The 23129-nt window shown below is 55.3% G+C and overlaps 1 protein-coding gene across 1 annotated transcript; it reads left to right on the top strand.

The window, feature by feature from the left end:
• The first annotated feature begins 1271 nt into the window (after window positions 1-1271).
• Window positions 1272-22619, top strand: LOC140116833 (cystatin-A5-like). The gene is made up of 3 exons (XM_072133269.1): window positions 1272-1403; window positions 21911-22003; window positions 22310-22619. Exons 1-3 carry the CDS (start codon window positions 1272-1274, stop codon window positions 22427-22429), a joined length of 345 nt encoding a protein of 114 aa, XP_071989370.1. The 3' UTR covers window positions 22430-22619.
• Window positions 22620-23129: the final 510 nt, after the last annotated feature.

Here is a 23129-nt window from a genome sequence, read left to right as displayed (position 1 = left end):
GAGCCTCATCAGGAGCATGCCAAGGTGTTGTAGGGAGGTCATACAGGCATGTGGAGACCACACACAATACTGAGCCTCATCAGGAGCATGCCGAGGTGTTGTAGGGAGGTCATATAGGCACGTGGAGGTCACACACAATACTGAGCCTCATCAGGAGCATGCCGAGGTGTTGTAGGGAGGTCATACAGGCACATAGAGGCCACACACAATACTGAGCTTCATCAGAATGCCGAGGTGTTCTAGGGAGGTTATACAGGCACGTGGAGGCCACACACAATACTGAGCCTCCTCAGGAGCATTCTGAGGCACAGTAAGGAGGTAATACAGGCATGTGGAGGCCACAAACAATACTGAGCCTCATCAGGAGCATGCCAAGGTGTTGTAGGGAGGTCATACAGGCATGTGGAGGATGCACACAATACTGAACATTATTAGCAGCTGCCGAGGTGTTGTAGTAAAGTCATAAAGGCATGTGGAGGCCTCACACAATACTTAGCCTCATCAGGAGCATGCCGAGGTGTTGTAGGGAGGTCATACAGGCACATGGAGGTCACACACACAATACTGAGCCTCATCAGGAGCATGCCGAGGTGTTGTAGGGAGGTCATACAGGCATGTGGAGGCCACACACATAATACTGAGCCTCATCAGGAGCATGCCGAGGTGTTGTAGGGAGGTCATACAGGCACATGGAGGTCACACACAATACTGAGCCTCATCAGAAGCATGCCGAGGTGTTGTAGGGAAGTCATACAGGCACGTGAAGGCAACACACACAATACTGAGCCTCATCAGGAGCATGCCGAGGTGTTGTAGGGAAGTCATACAGGCACGTGAAGGCAACACACACAATACTGAGCCTCATCAGGAGCATGCCGAGGTGTTGTAGGGAGGTCATACAGGCACGTGGAGGCCACACACAATACTGAGCCTCATTTTGTCTTTTTTTACAGACATGACATCACATTTGGATCAGCCTATAGTGTGTTTCCACTTTATTTTTGTGGGTGACTCCAAATCCAGGCCTCCATTGGTTAATAGATTTGATTTTCATTAATGATTATTTTGTGCTTTTGTTGTCAGAACATTCAACTTTCTAAAGAACAATTATAGTATAATTAATGTGCAATAAATACTAGAGCTGGAAGCCGAATTACAGCGTCTGTGCGGAGAGATCAGGTCCCTCCTCCCATTGTTATGAGCTGCTCTCCAGGGATATATAACCAGGGGTGGACGGCTTCTAGGAATAGACCACAGAGCTAGCACTCACAATGGCCGCCATACAGTTTGCATTATTATTATTTTTGGCTGTTATTACCCATCACTCTACACATGGAGAGTATCCAAATCCCTCAGAAGAAGAGCCGGATGGTAACCCTGCTATACAAGCCATTGCTAACGCGGTAAGTGACATCCTGAGATATTCTCAGCTTCTTCTTCTTACTCCTGGTCCTATGACACCTGCCAGGACCTTCTCATACACAGTCAGTCCCAGCTCCTCCATAGATCCTCCGTGCTGTTACTATTACCTGATGTTGGCTAATTCAGTGCACTAAGAACTGCCCGGACACTGATAAGATGGTAATTGGTGTTACCTGCGCCCACCTTTCACCCTTGTACTAGGTTTAGTAGACAGCTGCCCTCAACAAAGTGTTCACCGATACCTCTACAAACTGTGTGTAAGTCATCAGCTCAGAGAAATCTAAGACATGTTACATATTGTATCTCATCGGTTACATTCTATGGCTCCTTGTGTATAGGAGTCTATGGAGAGGTGAGGGGCAGAATTAAGCAGTGAGAGACAGACTTAGACTCTTACAGTCCCAGCAGACAAGTATAGAAGTCTATGGAGAGGTGAGGGGCAGACAAGCATAGAAGTCTATGGAGAGGTGAGGGGCAGACAAGTATAGAAGTCTATGGAGAGGTGAGGGGCAGACAAGTATAGAAGTCTATGGAGAGGTGAGGGGCAGACAAGTATAGAGCTCCTCCTCTGTCTACATGCTGGAGTAGTAGGGTTGCAATGGGCAATGTAAACTTCGCAATGTACACATCGGATCAAAAAAACTAGAAATATAGGTGGGAACCGCAATTTTATAATTGCAGATTCGGATTCCTCATGAAAAACTGCACTGATTTGACCTCAGTGACAGATGGCACCAAAAATCAAATGTGTGCACAGATGGTAAAAAAGGGGATATTTTGATAAATATGTCTGAAAACAGACGTATGATATATTTTATAAAAGTTACCAAATTCCAGCACCCCATGTGTGAGAGGCGGGGACTCACATTACACCAGCCCCCAATGTGTGAGAGGCGGGGACTCACATTACACCAGCCCCTGATGTGTGAGAGGCAGGGACTCACTTTACACCAGCCCCCTATGTGTGAGAGGCGGGGACTCACATTACACCAGCCCCTGATGTGTGAGAGGCGGGGACTCACATTACACCAGCCCCCAATGTGTGAGAGGCGGGGACTCACATTACACCAGCCCCTGATGTGTGAGAGGCGGGGACTCACATTACACCAGCCCCCAATGTGTGAGAGGCGGGGACTCACATTAAACCAGACTCCGATGTGTGAGAGGCGGGACTCACATTACACCAGCCCCCGATGTGTGAGGGGTGGGAACTCACGTTACACCAGCCCCTAATGTGGGAGAGGTGGGAACTCACGTTACAGCAGCCCCCGATGTGTGAGAGGCGGGACTCACATTACACCAGCCCCCGATGTGTGAGAGGTGGGGACTCACATTACACCAGCCCCCGATGTGTGAGAGGCGGGGACTCACATTACACCGGCCCCCGATGTGTGAGAGGTGAGGACTCACATTACACCTGCCTCTGATGTGTGAGAGGCGGGACTCACATTACACCAGCCCCCGATGTGTGGGGGGTGGGAACTCACGTTACACCAGCCCCCGATGAGTGAGAGGCGGGGACTCACATTACACTAGCCCTGATGTGTGAGAGGCGGGACTCACATTACACCAGCCCCCGATGTGTGGGGGGTGGGAACTCACGTTACACCAGCCCCCGATGAGTGAGAGGCGGGGACTCACATTACACCAGCCCCCGATGTGGGAGAGGTGGGAACTCACGTTACACCAGCCCCCGATGTGTGAGAGGCGGGGACTCACATTACACCAGCCCCCGATGTGTGAGAGGCGGGGACTCACATTACACCAGCCCCTGATGTGTAAGAGGGGGGGGAACCACAATACACCAGCCCCCGATGTGTGAGAGGTGGGGACTCACGTTACACCAGCCCCCGATGTGTGAGAGGTGGGGACTCACATTACACCAGCCTCCGATGTGTGAGAGGCGGGACTCACATTACACCAGCCCCCGATGTGTGAGAGGCAGGGACTCACATTACACCAGCCCTGATGTGTAAGAGGGGGGGGAACCACAATACACCAGCCCCTGATGTGTGAGAGGCGGGGACTCCCATTACACCAGCCCCCGATGTGTGAGAGGCGGGGACTCGCATTACACCAGCCCCTGATGTGTGAGAGGCGGGGAACTCACATTACACCAGCCCCTGATGTGTGAGAGGCGGGGACTCACATTACCCCAGCCCCTGATGTGTGAGAGGCGGGGACTCACATTAAACCAGCCTCTGATGTGTGAGAGGCGGGGACTCACATTACACCAGCCCCCGATGTGTGAGAGGCGGGACTTACATTACACCAGCCCCCGATGTGTGAGGGGTGGGAACTCACGTTACACCAGCCCCCAATGTGTGAGAGGCGGGGACTCACATTACACCAGCTCCCGATGTGTGAGAGGTGGGGACTCACATTACACCAACCTCCGATGTGTGAGAGGCAGGACTCACATTACACCAGCCCCCGATGTGTGAGAGGCGGGACTCACATTACACCAGCCCCCGATGTGTGAGAGGTGGGAACTCACATTACACCAGCCCCCGATGTGTGAGGGGTGGGAACTCACGTTACACCAGCCCCCAATGTGTGAGAGGCGGGGACTCACATTACACCAGCTCCCGATGTGTGAGAGGCGGGGACTCACATTACACCAGCTCCCGATGTGTGAGAGGTGGGGACTCACATTACACCAACCTCCAATGTGTGAGAGGCAGGACTCACATTACACCAGCCCCCGATGTGTGAGAGGTGGGAACTCACGTTACAGCAGCCCCCGATGTGTGAGAGGCGGGACTCACATTACACCAGCCCCCGATGTGTGAGAGGTGGGGACTCACATTACACCAACCTCCGATGTGTGAGAGGCGGGACTAACATTACACCAGCCCCCAATGTGTGAGAGGTGGGGACTCACATTACACCAGCCCCTGATGTGTGAGAGGCGGGACTTACATTACATCAGCCCCCGATGTGTGAGGGGTGGGAACTCACGTTACACCAGCCCCCGATGTGTGAGAGGCGGGGACTCACATTACACCAGCCCCCGATGTGGGAGAGGTGGGAACTCACGTTACACCAGCCCCCAATATGTGAGAGGCAGGGACTCACATTACACCAGCCCCTGATGTGTAAGAGGGGGGCGAACCACATTACACCAGCCCCCGATGTGTGAGAGGCGGGGACTCCCATTAAACCAGCCCCCGATGTGTGAGAGGCGGGGACTCGCATTACACCAGCCCCTGATGTGTGAGAGGCGGGGAACTCACATTACACCAGCCCCTGATGTGTGAGAGGCGGGGACTCACATTACCCCAGCCCCTGATGTGTGAGAGGCGGGGACTCGCATTACACCGGCCCCTGATGTGTGAGAGGAGGAGACTCAGATTACACTAGCCACTGATGTGTGAGAGGTGGGGATTCACATTACACCAGCCCCCGATGTGTGAGAGGTCAGGACTCACATTACATTTGCCCCTAATGTGTGAGAGGTGGGGACTCACATTACACCAGCCCCCGATGTGTGAGAGGTGGGGGCACACATTACACCAGCCCCCGATGTGTGAGAGGCGGGGACTCACATTACACCAGCCCCTGATGTGTGAGAGGCGGGGACTCGCATTACACCGGCCCCTGATGTGTGAGAGGAGGAGACTCACATTACTCTAGCCCCCGATGTGTGAGAGGTCAGGACTCACATTACACCCGCCCCCCGATGTGTGAGAGGCGGGACTAACATTACACCAGCCCCCGATGTGTGAGAGGTCAGGACTCACATTACACCAGCCCCTAATGTGTGAGAGGCGGGGACTCATATTACACCAGCCCCAGATGTGTGAGAGGCAGGGACTCACATTACACCAGCCCCCGATGTGTGAGAGGCGGGGACTCACATTACACCAGCCCCCGATGTGTGAGAGGCAGGTACTCACATTACACCATTCCCCGATGTGTGAGAGGCGGGGACTCACATTACACCAGCCCCCGATGTGTGAGAGGAAGGGACTCACATTACACCAGCCCCCGCTGTGTGAGAGGCGGGGATACACATAACACCAGCCCCCGATGTGTGGGAGGAGAGGTTTCACATTACACCAGCCCCCGATATGTGAGAGGTGGAGGCTCACATTACACCCGCCCCCCGATGTTTGAGAGGTGGGGACTCACATTACACCCGCCCCCAATGTGTGAGAGGCGAGGACACACATTACACCAGTCACTGATGTGTGAGAGGTGGAGACTCACATTACACCTGCCCCCGATGTGTGAGAGGTAGGGACTCACATTACAGCAGCCCACGATGTGTGAGAGGCGGGGACTAACATTATACCAGCCCCCAATGTGTGAGAGGTGGGGACTCACATTACACCATTCCCCAATGTGTGAGAGGCGGGGACTCACATTACACCAGCCTCCGATGTGTGAGAGGTGGGGACTCACATTAAACCAGCCCCCGATGTGTGAGAGGCGGGGCTCACATTACACCAGCCCCCGATGTGTGAGAGGCGGGGACTCACATTACCCCAGACCCCAATGTGTGAGAGGTGGGGACTCAGATTACACCAGCCCCCGATGAGTAAGAGGTGGGGACTCACATTACACCAGCCCTTGATGTGTGAGAGGCGGGGACTCACATTACACCAGCCCCTGATGTGTGAGAGGCGGGGACTCACATTACACCAGCCCCCGATGCGGGAGAGGTGGGAACTCACGTTACACCAGCCCCCGATGTGTGAGAGGCAGGGACTCACATTACACCAGCCCCTGATGTGTAAGAGGGGGGCGAACCACATTACACCAGCCCCCGATGTGTGAGAGGCGGGGACTCCCATTACACCAGCCCCCGATGTGTGAGAGGCGGGGACTCGCATTACACCAGCCCCTGATGTGTGAGAGGCGGGGAACTCACATTACACCAGCCCCTGATGTGTGAGAGGCGGAGACTCACATTACCCCAGCCCCTGATGTGTGAGAGGCGGGGACTCGCATTACACCGGCCCCTGATGTGTGAGAGGAGGAGACTCACATTACACTAGCCCCTGATGTGTGAGAGGTGGGGACTCACATTACACCAGCCCCTAATGTGTGAAAGGTGGGGATTCACATTACACCAGCCCCCGATGTGTGAGAGGTCAGGACTCACATTACACCAGCCCCTAATGTGTGAGAAGTGGGGACTCACATTACACCAGCCCCCGATGTGTGAGAGGTGGGGACTCACATTACACCAGCCCCCGATGTGTGAGAGGCGGGGACTCACATTACACCAACCCCCTAAGTGTGAGAGGTGGGAACTCACGTTACACCAGCCCCTGATGTGTAAGAGGGGGGGAACCACATTACACCAGCCCCTGATGTGTGAGAGGCGGGGACTCACATTACCCCAGCCCCTGATGTGTGAGAGGCGGGGACTCGCATTACACCGGCCCCTGATGTGTGAGAGGAGGAGACTCACATTACTCTAGCCCCTGATGTGTGAGAGGTCAGGACTCACATTACACCCGCCCCCTGATGTGTGAGAGGCGGGACTAACATTACACCAGCCCCCGATGTGTGAGAGGTCAAGACTCACATTACACCAGCCCCTAATGTGTGAGAGGTGGGGACTCACATTACACCAGCCCCCGATGTGTGAGATGCAAGTACTCACATTACACCATTCCCCGATGTGTGAGAGGCGGGGACTCACATTAAACCAGCCCCCGATGTGTGAGAGGCGGGGACTCACATTACACCAGCCCCCGATGTGTGAGAGGAAGGGACTCACATTACACCATTCCCCGATGTGTGAGAGGCGGGGACTCACATTAAACCAGCCCCCGATGTGTGAGAGGCGGGGACTCACATTACACCAGCCCCCGATGTGTGAGAGGAAGGGACTCACATTACACCAGCCCCCGATGTGTGAGAGGCAGGGACTCACATTACACCAGCCCCCGATGTGTGAGAGGTGGGGACTCACATTACACCAGCCCCCGATGTGTGAGAGGTGGGAACTCACATTACACCAGCCCCCGATGTGTGAGAGGGGGAGACTCACATTACACTAGCCCTGATGTGTGAGAGGCGGGGACTCGCATTACACCAGCCCCCGATGTGTGAGAGGTGGGGACTCGCATTACACCAGCCCCTGATGTGTGAGAGGCGGGGAAATCACATTACACCAGCCCCTGATGTGTGAGAGGCGGGGACTCACATTACCCCAGCCCCTGATGTGTGAGAGGCGGGGACTCGCATTACACCGGCCCCTGATGTGTGAGAGGAGGAGACTCAGATTACACTAGCCACTGATGTGTGAGAGGTGGGGATTCACATTACACCAGCCCCCGATGTGTGAGAGGTCAGGACTCACATTACATTTGCCCCTAATGTGTGAGAGGTGGGGACTCACATTACACCAGCCCCCGATGTGTGAGAGGTGGGGACACACATTACACCAGCCCCCGATGTGTGAGAGGCGGGGACTCACATTACACCAGCCCCTGATGTGTGAGAGACGGGGACTCGCATTACACCGGCCCCTGATGTGTGAGAGGAGGAGACTCACATTACTCTAGCCCCTGATGTGTGAGAGGTCAGGACTCACATTACACCCGCCCCCCGATGTGTGAGAGGCGGGACTAACATTACACCAGCCCCCGATGTGTGAGAGGTCAGGACTCACATTACACCAGCCCCTAATGTGTGAGAGGCGGGGACTCATATTACACCAGCCCCAGATGTGTGAGAGGCAGGGACTCACATTACACCAGCCCCCGATGTGTGAGAGGCGGGGACTCACATTACACCAGCCCCCGATGTGTGAGAGGCAGGTACTCACATTACATCATTCCCCGATGTGTGAGAGGCGGGGACTCACATTACACCAGCCCCCGATGTGTGAGAGGAAGGGACTCACATTACACCAGCCCCCGATGTGTGAGAGGCGGGGACTCACATTACACCAGCCCCCAATGTGTGAGAGGTGGGGACTCACATTACACCAGCCCCCGATGTGTGAGAGGTGGGAACTCACATTACACCAGCCCCCGATGTGTGAGAGGGGGAGACTCACATTACACTAGCCCTGATGTGTGAGAGGAGGAGACTCACATTACACCCGCCCCTGATGTGTAAGAGGCAGGGACTCCCATTACACCAGCCCCCGCTGTGTGAGAGGCGGGGATACACATAACACCAGCCCCCGATGTGTGGGAGGAGAGGTTTCACATTACACCAGCCCCCGATATGTGAGAGGTGGAGGCTCACATTACACCCGCCCCCCGATGTTTGAGAGGTGGGGACTCACATTACACCCGCCCCCAATGTGTGAGAGGCGAGGACACACATTACACCAGTCACTGATGTGTGAGAGGTGGAGACTCACATTACACCTGCCCCCGATGTGTGAGAGGTAGGGACTCACATTACAGCAGCCCACGATGTGTGAGAGGCGGGGACTAACATTATACCAGCCCCCAATGTGTGAGAGGTGGGGACTCACATTACACCATTCCCCAATGTTTGAGAGGCGGGGACTCACATTACACCAGCCTCCGATGTGTGAGAGGTGGGGACTCACATTACACCAGCCCCCGATGTGTGAGAGGCGGGGCTCACATTACACCAGCCCCCGATGTGTGAGAGGCGGGGACTCACATTACCCCAGACCCTAATGTGTGAGAGGTGGGGACTCAGATTACACCAGCCCCCTATGAGTAAGAGGTGGGGACTCACATTACACCAGCCCTTGATGTGTGAGAGGCGGGGACTCACATTACACCAGCCCCTGATGTGTGAGAGGCGGGGACTCACATTACACCAGCCCCCGATGCGGGAGAGGTGGGAACTCACATTACACCAGCCCCTGATGTGTAAGAGGGGGGCGAACCACATTACACCAGACCCCGATGTGTGAGAGGCGGGGACTCCCATTACACCAGCCCCCGATGTGTGAGAGGCGGGGACTCGCATTACATCAGCCCCTGATGTGTGAGAGGCGGGGAACTCACATTACCCCAGCCCCTGATGTGTGAGAGGCGGGGACTCGCATTACACCGGCCCCTGATGTGTGAGAGGAGGAGACTCACATTACACAAGCCCCTGATGTGTGAGAGGTGGGGACTCACATTACACCAGCCCCTAATGTGTGAAAGGTGGGGATTCACATTACACCAGCCCCCGATGTGTGAGAGGTCAGGACTCACATTACACCAGCCCCTAATGTGTGAGAAGTGGGGACTCACATTACACCAGCCCCCGATGTGTGAGAGGTGGGGACTCACATTACACCAGCCCCCGATGTGTGAGAGGCGGGGACTCACATTACACCAGCCCCCGATGTGGGAGAGGTGGGAACTCACGATACACCAACCCCCTAAGTGTGAGAGGTGGGAACTCACGTTACACCAGCCCCTGATGTGTAAGAGGGGGGGAACCACATTACACCAGCCCCTGATGTGTGAGAGGCGGGGACTCACATTACCCCAGCCCCTGATGTGTGAGAGGCGGGGACTCGCATTACACCGGCCCCTGATGTGTGAGAGGAGGAGACTCACATTACTCTAGCCCCTGATGTGTGAGAGGTCAGGACTCACATTACACCCGCCCCCTGATGTGTGAGAGGCGGGACTAACATTACACCAGCCCCCGATGTGTGAGAGGTCAAGACTCACATTACACCAGCCCCTAATGTGTGAGAGGTGGGGACTCACATTACACCAGCCCCCGATGTGTGAGTGCAGGGACTCACATTACACCAGCCCCTGATGTGTGAGATGCAAGTACTCACATTACACCATTCCCCGATGTGTGAGAGGCGGGGACTCACATTAAACCAGCCCCCGATGTGTGAGAGGCGGGGACTCACATTACACCAGCCCCCGATGTGTGAGAGGAAGGGACTCACATTACACCAGCCCCCGATGTGTGAGAGGCAGGGACTCACATTACACCAGCCCCCGATGTGTGAGAGGTGGGGACTCACATTACACCAGCCCCCGATGTGTGAGAGGTGGGAACTCACATTACACCAGCCCCCGATGTGTGAGAGGGGGAGACTCACATTACACTAGCCCTGATGTGTGAGAGGCGGGGACTCGCATTACACCAGCCCCCGATGTGTGAGAGGTGGGGACTCGCATTACACCAGCCACTGATGTGTGAGAGGCAGGGACTCCCATTACACCAGCCCCCGATGTGTGAGAGGTGGGGACTCACATTACACCAGCCCCCGATGTGTGAGAGGTGGGGACTCACATTAAACCAGCCCCCGATGTGTGGGAGGAGGGGTTTCACATTACACCAGCCCCCGATGTGTGAGAGGTGGGGACTCACATTATACCAGCCCCTGATGTGTGAGAGGTGGAGGCTCACTTTACACCCGCCCACCGATGTGTAAGAGGTGGGGACTCACATTACACCAGCCCCGGATGTGTGAGAGGCAGAGACTCACATTACACCAGCCCCCGATGTGTGAGAGGTGGGAACTCACATTACACCGGCCCCCAATGTGTGAGAGGCGGGGACACACATTACACCAGCCCCTGATGTGTGAGAGGCGGGGCTCACATTACACCAGCCCCTGATGTGTGAGAGGTGAGGACTCACATTACACCAGCCCCTGATGTGTGAGAGGTTGAGACTCACATTACACCAGCCCCCAATGTGTGAGAGGTGGGAACTCACATTACACCGGCCCCCAATGTGTGAGAGGCGGGGACACACATTACACCAGCCCCTGATGTGTGAGAGGAGGAGACTCACATTACACTAGCCCCTGATGTGTGAGAGGTGGGGACTCACATTACACCAGCCCCTAATGTGTGAAAGGTGGGGATTCACATTACACCAGCCCCCGATGTGTGAGAGGTCAGGACTCACATTACACCAGCCCCTAATGTGTGAGAAGTGGGGACTCACATTACACCAGCCCCCGATGTGTGAGAGGTGGGGACTCACATTACACCAGCCCCCGATGTGTGAGAGGCGGGGACTCACATTACACCAGCCCCCGATGTGGGAGAGGTGGGAACTCACGATACACCAACCCCCTAAGTGTGAGAGGTGGGAACTCACGTTACACCAGCCCCTGATGTGTAAGAGGGGGGGAACCACATTACACCAGCCCCTGATGTGTGAGAGGCGGGGACTCACATTACCCCAGCCCCTGATGTGTGAGAGGCGGGGACTCGCATTACACCGGCCCCTGATGTGTGAGAGGAGGAGACTCACATTACTCTAGCCCCTGATGTGTGAGAGGTCAGGACTCACATTACACCAGCCCCCTGATGTGTGAGAGGCGGGACTAACATTACACCAGCCCCCGATGTGTGAGAGGTCAAGACTCACATTACACCAGCCCCTAATGTGTGAGAGGTGGGGACTCACATTACACCAGCCCCCGATGTGTGAGTGCAGGGACTCACATTACACCAGCCCCCGATGTGTGAGATGCAAGTACTCACATTACACCATTCCCCGATGTGTGAGAGGCGGGGACTCACATTAAACCAGCCCCCGATGTGTGAGAGGCGGGGACTCACATTACACCAGCCCCCGATGTGTGAGAGGAAGGGACTCACATTACACCAGCCCCCGATGTGTGAGAGGCAGGGACTCACATTACACCAGCCCCCGATGTGTTAGAGGTGGGGACTCACATTACACCAGCCCCCGATGTGTGAGAGGTGGGAACTCACATTACACCAGCCCCCGATGTGTGAGAGGGGGAGACTCACATTACACTAGCCCTGATGTGTGAGAGGCGGGGACTCGCATTACACCAGCCCCCGATGTGTGAGAGGTGGGGACTCGCATTACACCAGCCACTGATGTGTGAGAGGCAGGGACTCCCATTACACCAGCCCCCGATGTGTGAGAGGTGGGGACTCACATTACACCAGCCCCCGATGTGTGAGAGGTGGGGACTCACATTAAACCAGCCCCCGATGTGTGGGAGGAGGGGTTTCACATTACACCAGCCCCCGATGTGTGAGAGGTGGGGACTCACATTATACCAGCCCCTGATGTGTGAGAGGTTGAGGCTCACTTTACACCCGCCCACCGATGTGTAAGAGGTGGGGACTCACATTACACCAGCCCCGGATGTGTGAGAGGCAGAGACTCACATTACACCAGCCCCCGATGTGTGAGAGGTGGGAACTCACATTACACCGGCCCCCAATGTGTGAGAGGCGGGGACACACATTACACCAGCCCCTGATGTGTGAGAGGCGGGGCTCACATTACACCAGCCCCTGATGTGTGAGAGGTGAGGACTCACATTACACCAGCCCCTGATGTGTGAGAGGTTGAGACTCACATTACACCAGCCCCCAATGTGTGAGAGGTGGGAACTCACATTACACCGGCCCCCAATGTGTGAGAGGCGGGGACACACATTACACCAGCCCCTGATGTGTGAGAGGAGGAGACTCACATTACACTAGCCCCTGATGTGTGAGAGGTGGGGACTCACATTACACCAGCCCCTAATGTGTGAAAGGTGGGGATTCACATTACACCAGCCCCCGATGTGTGAGAGGTCAGGACTCACATTACACCAGCCCCTAATGTGTGAGAAGTGGGGACTCACATTACACCAGCCCCCGATGTGTGAGAGGTGGGGACTCACATTACACCAGCCCCCGATGTGTGAGAGGCGGGGACTCACATTACACCAGCCCCCGATGTGGGAGAGGTGGGAACTCACGATACACCAACCCCCTAAGTGTGAGAGGTGGGAACTCACGTTACACCAGCCCCTGATGTGTAAGAGGGGGGGAACCACATTACACCAGCCCCTGATGTGTGAGAGGCGGGGACTCACATTACCCCAGCCCCTGATGTGTGAGAGGCGGGGACTCGCATTACACCGGCCCCTGATGTGTGAGAGGAGGAGACTCACATTACTCTAGCCCCTGATGTGTGAGAGGTCAGGACTCACATTACACCAGCCCCCTGATGTGTGAGAGGCGGGACTAACATTACACCAGCCCCCGATGTGTGAGAGGTCAAGACTCACATTACACCAGCCCCTAATGTGTGAGAGGTGGGGACTCACATTACACCAGCCCCCGATGTGTGAGTGCAGGGACTCACATTACACCAGCCCCCGATGTGTGAGATGCAAGTACTCACATTACACCATTCCCCGATGTGTGAGAGGCGGGGACTCACATTAAACCAGCCCCCGATGTGTGAGAGGCGGGGACTCACATTACACCAGCCCCCGATGTGTGAGAGGAAGGGACTCACATTACACCAGCCCCCGATGTGTGAGAGGCAGGGACTCACATTACACCAGCCCCCGATGTGTTAGAGGTGGGGACTCACATTACACCAGCCCCCGATGTGTGAGAGGTGGGAACTCACATTACACCAGCCCCCGATGTGTGAGAGGGGGAGACTCACATTACACTAGCCCTGATGTGTGAGAGGCGGGGACTCGCATTACACCAGCCCCCGATGTGTGAGAGGTGGGGACTCGCATTACACCAGCCACTGATGTGTGAGAGGCAGGGACTCCCATTACACCAGCCCCCGATGTGTGAGAGGTGGGGACTCACATTACACCAGCCCCCGATGTGTGAGAGGTGGGGACTCACATTAAACCAGCCCCCGATGTGTGGGAGGAGGGGTTTCACATTACACCAGCCCCCGATGTGTGAGAGGTGGGGACTCACATTATACCAGCCCCTGATGTGTGAGAGGTGGAGGCTCACTTTACACCCGCCCACCGATGTGTAAGAGGTGGGGACTCACATTACACCAGCCCCGGATGTGTGAGAGGCAGAGACTCACATTACACCAGCCCCCGATGTGTGAGAGGTGGGAACTCACATTACACCGGCCCCCAATGTGTGAGAGGCGGGGACACACATTACACCAGCCCCTGATGTGTGAGAGGCGGGGCTCACATTACACCAGCCCCTGATGTGTGAGAGGTGAGGACTCACATTACACCAGCCCCTGATGTGTGAGAGGTTGAGACTCACATTACACCAGCCCCCAATGTGTGAGAGGTGGGAACTCACATTACACCGGCCCCCAATGTGTGAGAGGCGGGGACACACATTACACCAGCCCCTGATGTGTGAGAGGAGGAGACTCACATTACACTAGCCCCTGATGTGTGAGAGGTGGGGACTCACATTACACCAGCCCCTAATGTGTGAAAGGTGGGGATTCACATTACACCAGCCCCCGATGTGTGAGAGGTCAGGACTCACATTACACCAGCCCCTAATGTGTGAGAAGTGGGGACTCACATTACACCAGCCCCCGATGTGTGAGAGGTGGGGACTCACATTACACCAGCCCCCGATGTGTGAGAGGCGGGGACTCACATTACACCAGCCCCCGATGTGGGAGAGGTGGGAACTCACGATACACCAACCCCCTAAGTGTGAGAGGTGGGAACTCACGTTACACCAGCCCCTGATGTGTAAGAGGGGGGGAACCACATTACACCAGCCCCTGATGTGTGAGAGGCGGGGACTCACATTACCCCAGCCCCTGATGTGTGAGAGGCGGGGACTCGCATTACACCGGCCCCTGATGTGTGAGAGGAGGAGACTCACATTACTCTAGCCCCTGATGTGTGAGAGGTCAGGACTCACATTACACCAGCCCCCTGATGTGTGAGAGGCGGGACTAACATTACACCAGCCCCCGATGTGTGAGAGGTCAAGACTCACATTACACCAGCCCCTAATGTGTGAGAGGTGGGGACTCACATTACACCAGCCCCCGATGTGTGAGTGCAGGGACTAACATTACACCAGCCCCCGATGTGTGAGATGCAAGTACTCACATTACACCATTCCCCGATGTGTGAGAGGCGGGGACTCACATTAAACCAGCCCCCGATGTGTGAGAGGCGGGGACTCACATTACACCAGCCCCCGATGTGTGAGAGGAAGGGACTCACATTACACCAGCCCCCGATGTGTGAGAGGCAGGGACTCACATTACACCAGCCCCCGATGTGTGAGAGGTGGGGACTCACATTACACCAGCCCCCGATGTGTGAGAGGTGGGAACTCACATTACACCAGCCCCCGATGTGTGAGAGGGGGAGACTCACATTACACTAGCCCTGATGTGTGAGAGGCGGGGACTCGCATTACACCAGCCCCCGATGTGTGAGAGGTGGGGACTCGCATTACACCAGCCACTGATGTGTGAGAGGCAGGGACTCCCATTACACCAGCCCCCGATGTGTGAGAGGTGGGGACTCACATTACACCAGCCCCCGATGTGTGAGAGGTGGGGACTCACATTAAACCAGCCCCCGATGTGTGGGAGGAGGGGTTTCACATTACACCAGCCCCCGATGTGTGAGAGGTGGGGACTCACATTATACCAGCCCCTGATGTGTGAGAGGTGGAGGCTCACTTTACACCCGCCCACCGATGTGTAAGAGGCGGGGACTCGCATTACACCAGCCCCCGATGTGTGAGAGGTGGGAACTCACATTACACCGGCCCCCAATGTGTGAGAGGCGGGGACACACATTACACCAGCCCCTGATGTGTGAGAGGCGGGGCTCACATTACACCAGCCCCTGATGTGTGAGAGGTGAGGACTCACATTACACCAGCCCCTGATTTGTGAGAGGTTGAGACTCACATTACACCAGCCCCCTGATGTGTGAGAGGCGGGACTAACATTACACCAGCCCCCGATGTGTGAGAGGTCAAGACTCACATTACACCAGCCCCTAATGTGTGAGAGGTGGGGACTCACATTACACCAGCCCCCGATGTGTGAGTGCAGGGACTCACATTACACCAGCCCCCGATGTGTGAGATGCAAGTACTCACATTACACCATTCCCCGATGTGTGAGAGGCGGGGACTCACATTAAACCAGCCCCCGATGTGTGAGAGGCGGGGACTCACATTACACCAGCCCCCGATGTGTGAGAGGAAGGGACTCACATTACACCAGCCCCCGATGTGTGAGAGGCAGGGACTCACATTACACCAGCCCCCGATGTGTGAGAGGTGGGGACTCACATTACACCAGCCCCCGATGTGTGAGAGGTGGGAACTCACATTACACCAGCCCCCGATGTGTGAGAGGGGGAGACTCACATTACACTAGCCCTGATGTGTGAGAGGCGGGGACTCGCATTACACCAGCCCCCGATGTGTGAGAGGTGGGGACTCGCATTACACCAGCCACTGATGTGTGAGAGGCAGGGACTCCCATTACACCAGCCCCCGATGTGTGAGAGGCAGGGACTCCCATTACACCAGCCCCCGATGTGTGAGAGGTGGGGACTCACATTACACCAGCCCCCGATGTGTGAGAGGTGGGGACTCACATTAAACCAGCCCCCGATGTGTGGGAGGAGGGGTTTCACATTACACCAGCCCCCGATGTGTGAGAGGTGGGGACTCACATTATACCAGCCCCTGATGTGTGAGAGGTGGAGGCTCACTTTACACCCGCCCACCGATGTGTAAGAGGTGGGGACTCACATTACACCAGCCCCGGATGTGTGAGAGGCAGAGACTCACATTACACCAGCCCCCGATGTGTGAGAGGTGGGAACTCACATTACACCGGCCCCCAATGTGTGAGAGGCGGGGACACACATTACACCAGCCCCTGATGTGTGAGAGGCGGGGCTCACATTACACCAGCCCCTGATGTGTGAGAGGTGAGGACTCACATTACACCAGCCCCTGATGTGTGAGAGGTTGAGGCTCACTTTACACCCGCCCCCCGATGTGTGAGAGGCAGGGACTCACATTACACCTGCCCCGGATGTGTGAGAGGCAGGGACTCACATTACACCAGCCCCCGATGTGTGAGAGGTGGGAACTCACATTACACCAGTCACTGATGTGTGAGAGGTGGAGACTCACATTACACCTGCCCCCGATGTGTGAGAGTTAGGGACTCACATTACAGCAGCCCACGATGTGTGAGAGGCGGGGACTCACATTACACCAGCCCCCAATGTGTGAGAGATGGGGACTCACATTACACCGGCCCCCAATGTGTGAGAGGCGGGGACTCACATTACACCAGCCATTGATGTGTGAGAGGTGGGGACTCACATTACACAAGCCCCCGATGTGTGAGAGGCGGGGCTCACATTACACCAGCCCCCGATTTGTGAGAGGCGGGGACTCACATTACCCCAGACCCCAATGTGTGAGAGGTGGGGACTCAGATTACACCAGCCCCTGATGAGTGAGAGGTGGGGACTCACATTACACCAGCCCTTGATGTGTGAGAGGCGGGGACTCAAATTACACCAGCCCCTGATGTGTAAGAGGCAGGGACTCCCATTACACCAGCCCCGATGTGTGAGAGGCAGGGATTCACATTACACCAGCCCCCGATGTGTGAGAGGTGGGGACTCACATTACACCAGCCCCCGATGTGTGAGAGGCGGGGACTCACATTACACCAGCCCCCGATGTGTGAGAGGCGGGGACTCACATTACACCAGCCCCTAATGTGTGAGAGGCGGGGACTCACATTACACCAGCCCCCAATGTGTGAGAGGCAGGACTCACATTACACCAGCCCCCAATGTGTGAGAGGCAGGACTCACATTACACCAGCCCCCGATTTGTGAGAGGCGGGGACTCACATTACCCCAGACCCCAATGTGTGAGAGGTGAGGACTCAGATTACACCAGCCCCCGATGAGTGAGAGGTGGGGACTCACATTACACCAGCCCCTGATGTGTAAGAGGCAGGGACTCCCATTACACCAGCCCCGATGTGTGAGAGGCAGGGACTCACATTACACGAGCCCCCGATGTGTGAGAGGTGGGGCTCACATTACACCAGCCCCCGATGTGTGAGAGGCAGGGACTCACATTACACCAGCCCCCGATGAGTGAGAGGTGGGGCTCACATTACACCAGCCCCCGATGTGTGAGAGGCAGGGACTCCCATTACACCAGCTCCCGATGTGTGAGAGGCGGGGCTCACATTACACCAGCCCCCGATGTGTGAGAGGAGGGGTTTCTCATTACACCAGCTCCCGATGTGTGAGAGGTGGGGACTCACATTACACTGGCCCCTGATGTGTGAGAGGTGGGGACTCACATTATACCAGCCCCTGATGTGTGAGAGGTGGAGGCTCACATTACACCCTCCCCCGATGTGTGAGAGGTGGGGACTCACATTACACCAGCCCCCGATGTGTGAGAGGCAGGGATTCACATTACACCAGCCCCCGATGTGTGAGAGGTGGGGACTCACATTACACCCGCCCCCGATGTGTGAGAGGCAGGGACTCATATTACACCAGCCCCCGATGTGTGAGAGGCGGAGACTCACATTACACCAGCCCCTGATGTGTGACAGTTGGGGACTCATATTACACCAGCCCCCGATGTGTGAGAGGTGGGGACTCACATTACACTAGCCCCCGATGTGTGAGAGGCAGGGCTCACATTACACCAGCCCCCGATTTGTGAGAGGCAGGGACTCACATTAGACCAGCCCCCGATGTGTGAGAGGTGGGGACTCACATTACACTAGCCCCCGATGTGTGAGAGGTGGGGCTCACATTACACCAGCCCCCGATGTGTGAGAGGTGGGGACTCACATTACACTAGCCCCCGATGTGTGAGATGCGGGGCTCACATTACACCAGCCCCCGATGTGTGAGAGGTGGGGACTCACATTACACTAGCCCCCGATGTGTGAGAGGCGGGGCTCACATTACACCAGCCCCCGATTTGTGAGAGGCGAGGACTCACATTACACCAGCCCCCGATGTGTGAGAGGCGGGGTCTTACATTACACCTGCCCCCAATGAGTGAAAGGTGGGGACTCACATTACCCCTGTCCCCAATGTGTGAGAGGTGGGGCTCACAATACACCAGCCCCCGATGAGTGAGAGGCGGGGACTCACATTACACCAGCCCCCGATGTGTTAAAGGCGGGGCTCACATTACACCAGCCCCCGATGTGTGAGAGGCGGGGCTCACATTACACCAGCCCCAATGTGTGAGAGGCGGGGACTCACTTTACTGCAGCCCCCAATGTGTGAGAGGTGGGGACTCATATTACACCAGCCCCCGATGAGTGAGAGGTGGGAACTCACGTTACACCAGCCCCCCGATGTGTGAGAGGTGGGAACTCACGTTACACCAGCCCCCCGATGTGTGAGAGGCGGGGACTCACATTACACCAGCCCCCGATGTGTGAGAGGTGGGAACTCACGTTACACCAGCCCCCGATGTGTGAGAGGTGGGGACTCACATTACACTAGCCCCCGATGTGTGAGAGGCAGGGCTCACATTACACCAGCCCCCGATGTGTGAAAGGCGGGGACTCACATTACACCAGCCCCCGATGTGTGAGAGGCGGGGACTCACATTACACCAGCCCCCGATGTGTGAGAGGTGGGGACACACATTACACCAGCCCCCGATGTGTGAGAGGTGGGAACTCACGTTACACCAGCCCCCGATGTGTGAGAGGCGGGGCTCACATTACACCAGCCCCCGATGTGTGAGAGGCGGGGACTCACATTACACCAGCCCCTGATGTGTGAGAGGCGGGGCTCACATTACACCAGCCCCCGATGTGTGAGATGCAGGTACTCACATTACACCATTCCCCGATGTGTGAGAGGCGGGGACTCACATTAAACCAGCCCCCGATGTGTGAGAGGTGGGAACTCACATTACACCAGCCCCCGATGTGTGAGAGGTGGGGACTCACGTTACACCAGCCCCCGATGTGTGAGAGGCAGGGACTCACATTACACCAGCCCCCGATGTGTGAGAGGCGGAGACTCACATTACACCAGCCCCCGATGTGTGAGATGCAGGACTTACATTACACCAGCCCCCGATGTGTGAGAGGTGGGAACTCACATTACCCCAGCCCCCGATGTGTGAGAGGTGGGAACTCACATTACACCAGCCCCCGACGTGTGAGAGGTGGGAACTCACATTACACCAGCCCCCGATGTGTGAGAGGCGGGGACTCACGTTACACCAGCCCCCCGATGTGTGAGAGGCGGGGACTCACATTACACCAGCCCCTGATGTGTGAGAGGCGGGGCTCACATTACACCAGCCCCCGATGTGTGAGAGGCGGGGACTCACTTTACTGCAGCCCCCAATATGTGAGAGGTGGGGACTCACATTACACCAGCCCCCGATGTGTGAGAGGTGGGAACTCACGTTACACCAGCCCCCGATGTGTGAGAGGCGGGGACTCACTTTACTGCAGCCCCCGATGAGTGAGAGGTGGGAACTCACGTTACACCAGCCCCCGATGTGTGAGAGGTGGGAACTCACGTTACACCAGCCCCCGATGTGTGAGAGGTGGGAACTCACGTTACACCAGCCCCCAATGTGAGAGACGGGGACTCACATTACACCAACCCCCAATGTGTGAGAGGCGGGGACTCACATTACACCAGCCCCTGATGTGTGAGAGGTGGGGACTCACATTACACCAGCCCCCGATGTGTGAGAGGTGGGAACTCACGTTACACCAGCCCCCGATGTGTGAGAGGCGGGGACTCACATTACATTAGCTCCCGATGTGTGAGAGGTGGGGACTCACATTACACCAGCCCCCGATGTGTGAGAGGCGGAGACTCACCTTACACCAGCCCCCGATGTGTGAGAGGCGGAGACTCACATTACACCCGCCCCCGATGTGTGAGAGGCAGGGACTCACATTACACCAGCCCCCGATGTGTGAGAGGCGGGACTCGCATTACACCAGCCCCCGATGTGTGAGAGGTGGGGACTCACATTACACTAGCCCCCGATGTGTGAGAGGTGGGGACTCACATTACACCAGCCCCCCGATGTGTGAGAGGCGGGGACTCACATTACACCAGCCCCCGATGTGTGAGAGGTGGGGACTCACATTACACCAGCCCCCGATGTGTGAGAGGTGGGGACTCACATTACACCAGCCCCCGATGTGTGAGAGGTGGGGACTCACATTACACCAGCCTCCGATGTGTGAGAGGTGGGAACTCACGTTACACCAGCCCCCGATGTGTGAGAGGCAGGGACTCACTTTCCAGCAGCCCCCTGATGTGTGAGAGGTGGGGACTCACATTACACCAGCCCCCGATGTGTGAGAGGCGGAGACTCACATTACACCAGCCCCTGATGTGTGAGAGGCAGGGACTCACTTTCCAGCAGCCCCCTGATGTGTGAGAGGCGGGGACTCACATTACACCAGCCCCCGATGTGTGAGAGTCGGGGACTCACATTATACCAGCCTCTTGGAGTAATAGACGACCATAATCAGTGTCTGGGCTGGAGAAGAGGGAACTTACAGAAAAATCTAAATGTAGTGTTGGTGCAGGTAAAGACTTCTCTTCCCTGTCCCACCTGGTCCTGCAGAGGTCCTGCCTTACATTAGAGGTCCTGCCCTGCAGCAGATGCCCCTCCAGGGGGTCCTTCACACATGGATGTCGGCCGGTTCTGGGCTTCTATTAGCTCATGGAGAAGCCTCATCCACATTGCAGGGGCTTTTATTTCTGTATCAAACTTTTTCTTATTGTTCTTTGTTTCATCAGGTAAGAGATGAATTTCAGGAAAAATCGAAGATGAAAGTCACCAAGTTTGTGGTCATCAAATACATCATTTCTGAACCAACTTACCTTGCCGCAGTAAGTTACAGACACTATAAACACGTATGAGGTTATTCTGTCCAATCACATGGTGGGGGGAGGGAGGGTCATACAATATTGAGAAGTGTCCACTAGGGGGAGCACTGTAATAACCCAATATGATGTATAGAGCCCCCCCCCCCCCCATCCACCCTGTCACCTGTCCCTCTGTGTCTCCTCCTGTCACCTGTCCCTCTGTGTCTCCTCCTGTCACCTGTCCCTCTGTGTCCCCTCCATCCACCCTGTCACCTGTCCCTCTGTGTCCCCTCCATCCAGCCTGTCACCTGTCCCTCTGTCTCTCCTCAGATCAATATTGGAGGGGATCAGTACTGTCACGTGAAGATATACAGGTCTCCTCCGGAAAAACCGCATGTCATCGATTTCCAGTGTGGGAAGAAAAGAAGTGATTTGCTTATTCCTTTCTGAATGGCGTCTCCAACACATTATACAATGTATCCAACACTAACTATACAGAGAAACTGATTGTATCCAACACATCATACAATGTATCCAACACTAACTACACATAGAAACTGATTGTATCCAACACTAACTACACATAGAAACTGATTGTATCCAACACTAACTACACATAGAAACTGATTGTATCCAACACATTATACAATGTATCCAACACTAACTACACATAGAAACTGATTGTATCCAACACTAACTACACATAGAAACTGATTGTATCCAACACTAACTACACATAGAAACTGATTGTATCCAACACATTATACAATGTATCCAACACTAACTACACATAGAAACTGATTGTATCCAACACATTATACAATGTATCCAACACTAACTACAAATAGAAACTGATTGTATCCAACACATCATACAATGTATCCAACACTAACTACAAATAGAAACTGATTGTATCCAACACATCATACAATGTATCCAACACTAACTATACATAGAAACTGATTGTATCCAACACATTATACAATGTATCCAACACTAACTATACATAGAAAACTGATTGTATCCAACACATTATATAATGTATCCAACACTAACTATACATAGAAAACTGATTGTATCCAACACTAACTACACATAGAAACTGATTGTATCCAACACATCATACAATGTATCCAACACTAACTACAAA

The sequence above is a fragment of the Engystomops pustulosus genome, chromosome 2 (assembly GCF_040894005.1).
Source record: "Engystomops pustulosus chromosome 2, aEngPut4.maternal, whole genome shotgun sequence".
Classification (NCBI taxonomy): domain Eukaryota; kingdom Metazoa; phylum Chordata; class Amphibia; order Anura; family Leptodactylidae; genus Engystomops; species Engystomops pustulosus.
Note: the sequence above shows the minus strand (reverse complement) of the source record. Positions and strands in the feature narration are given on the sequence as shown.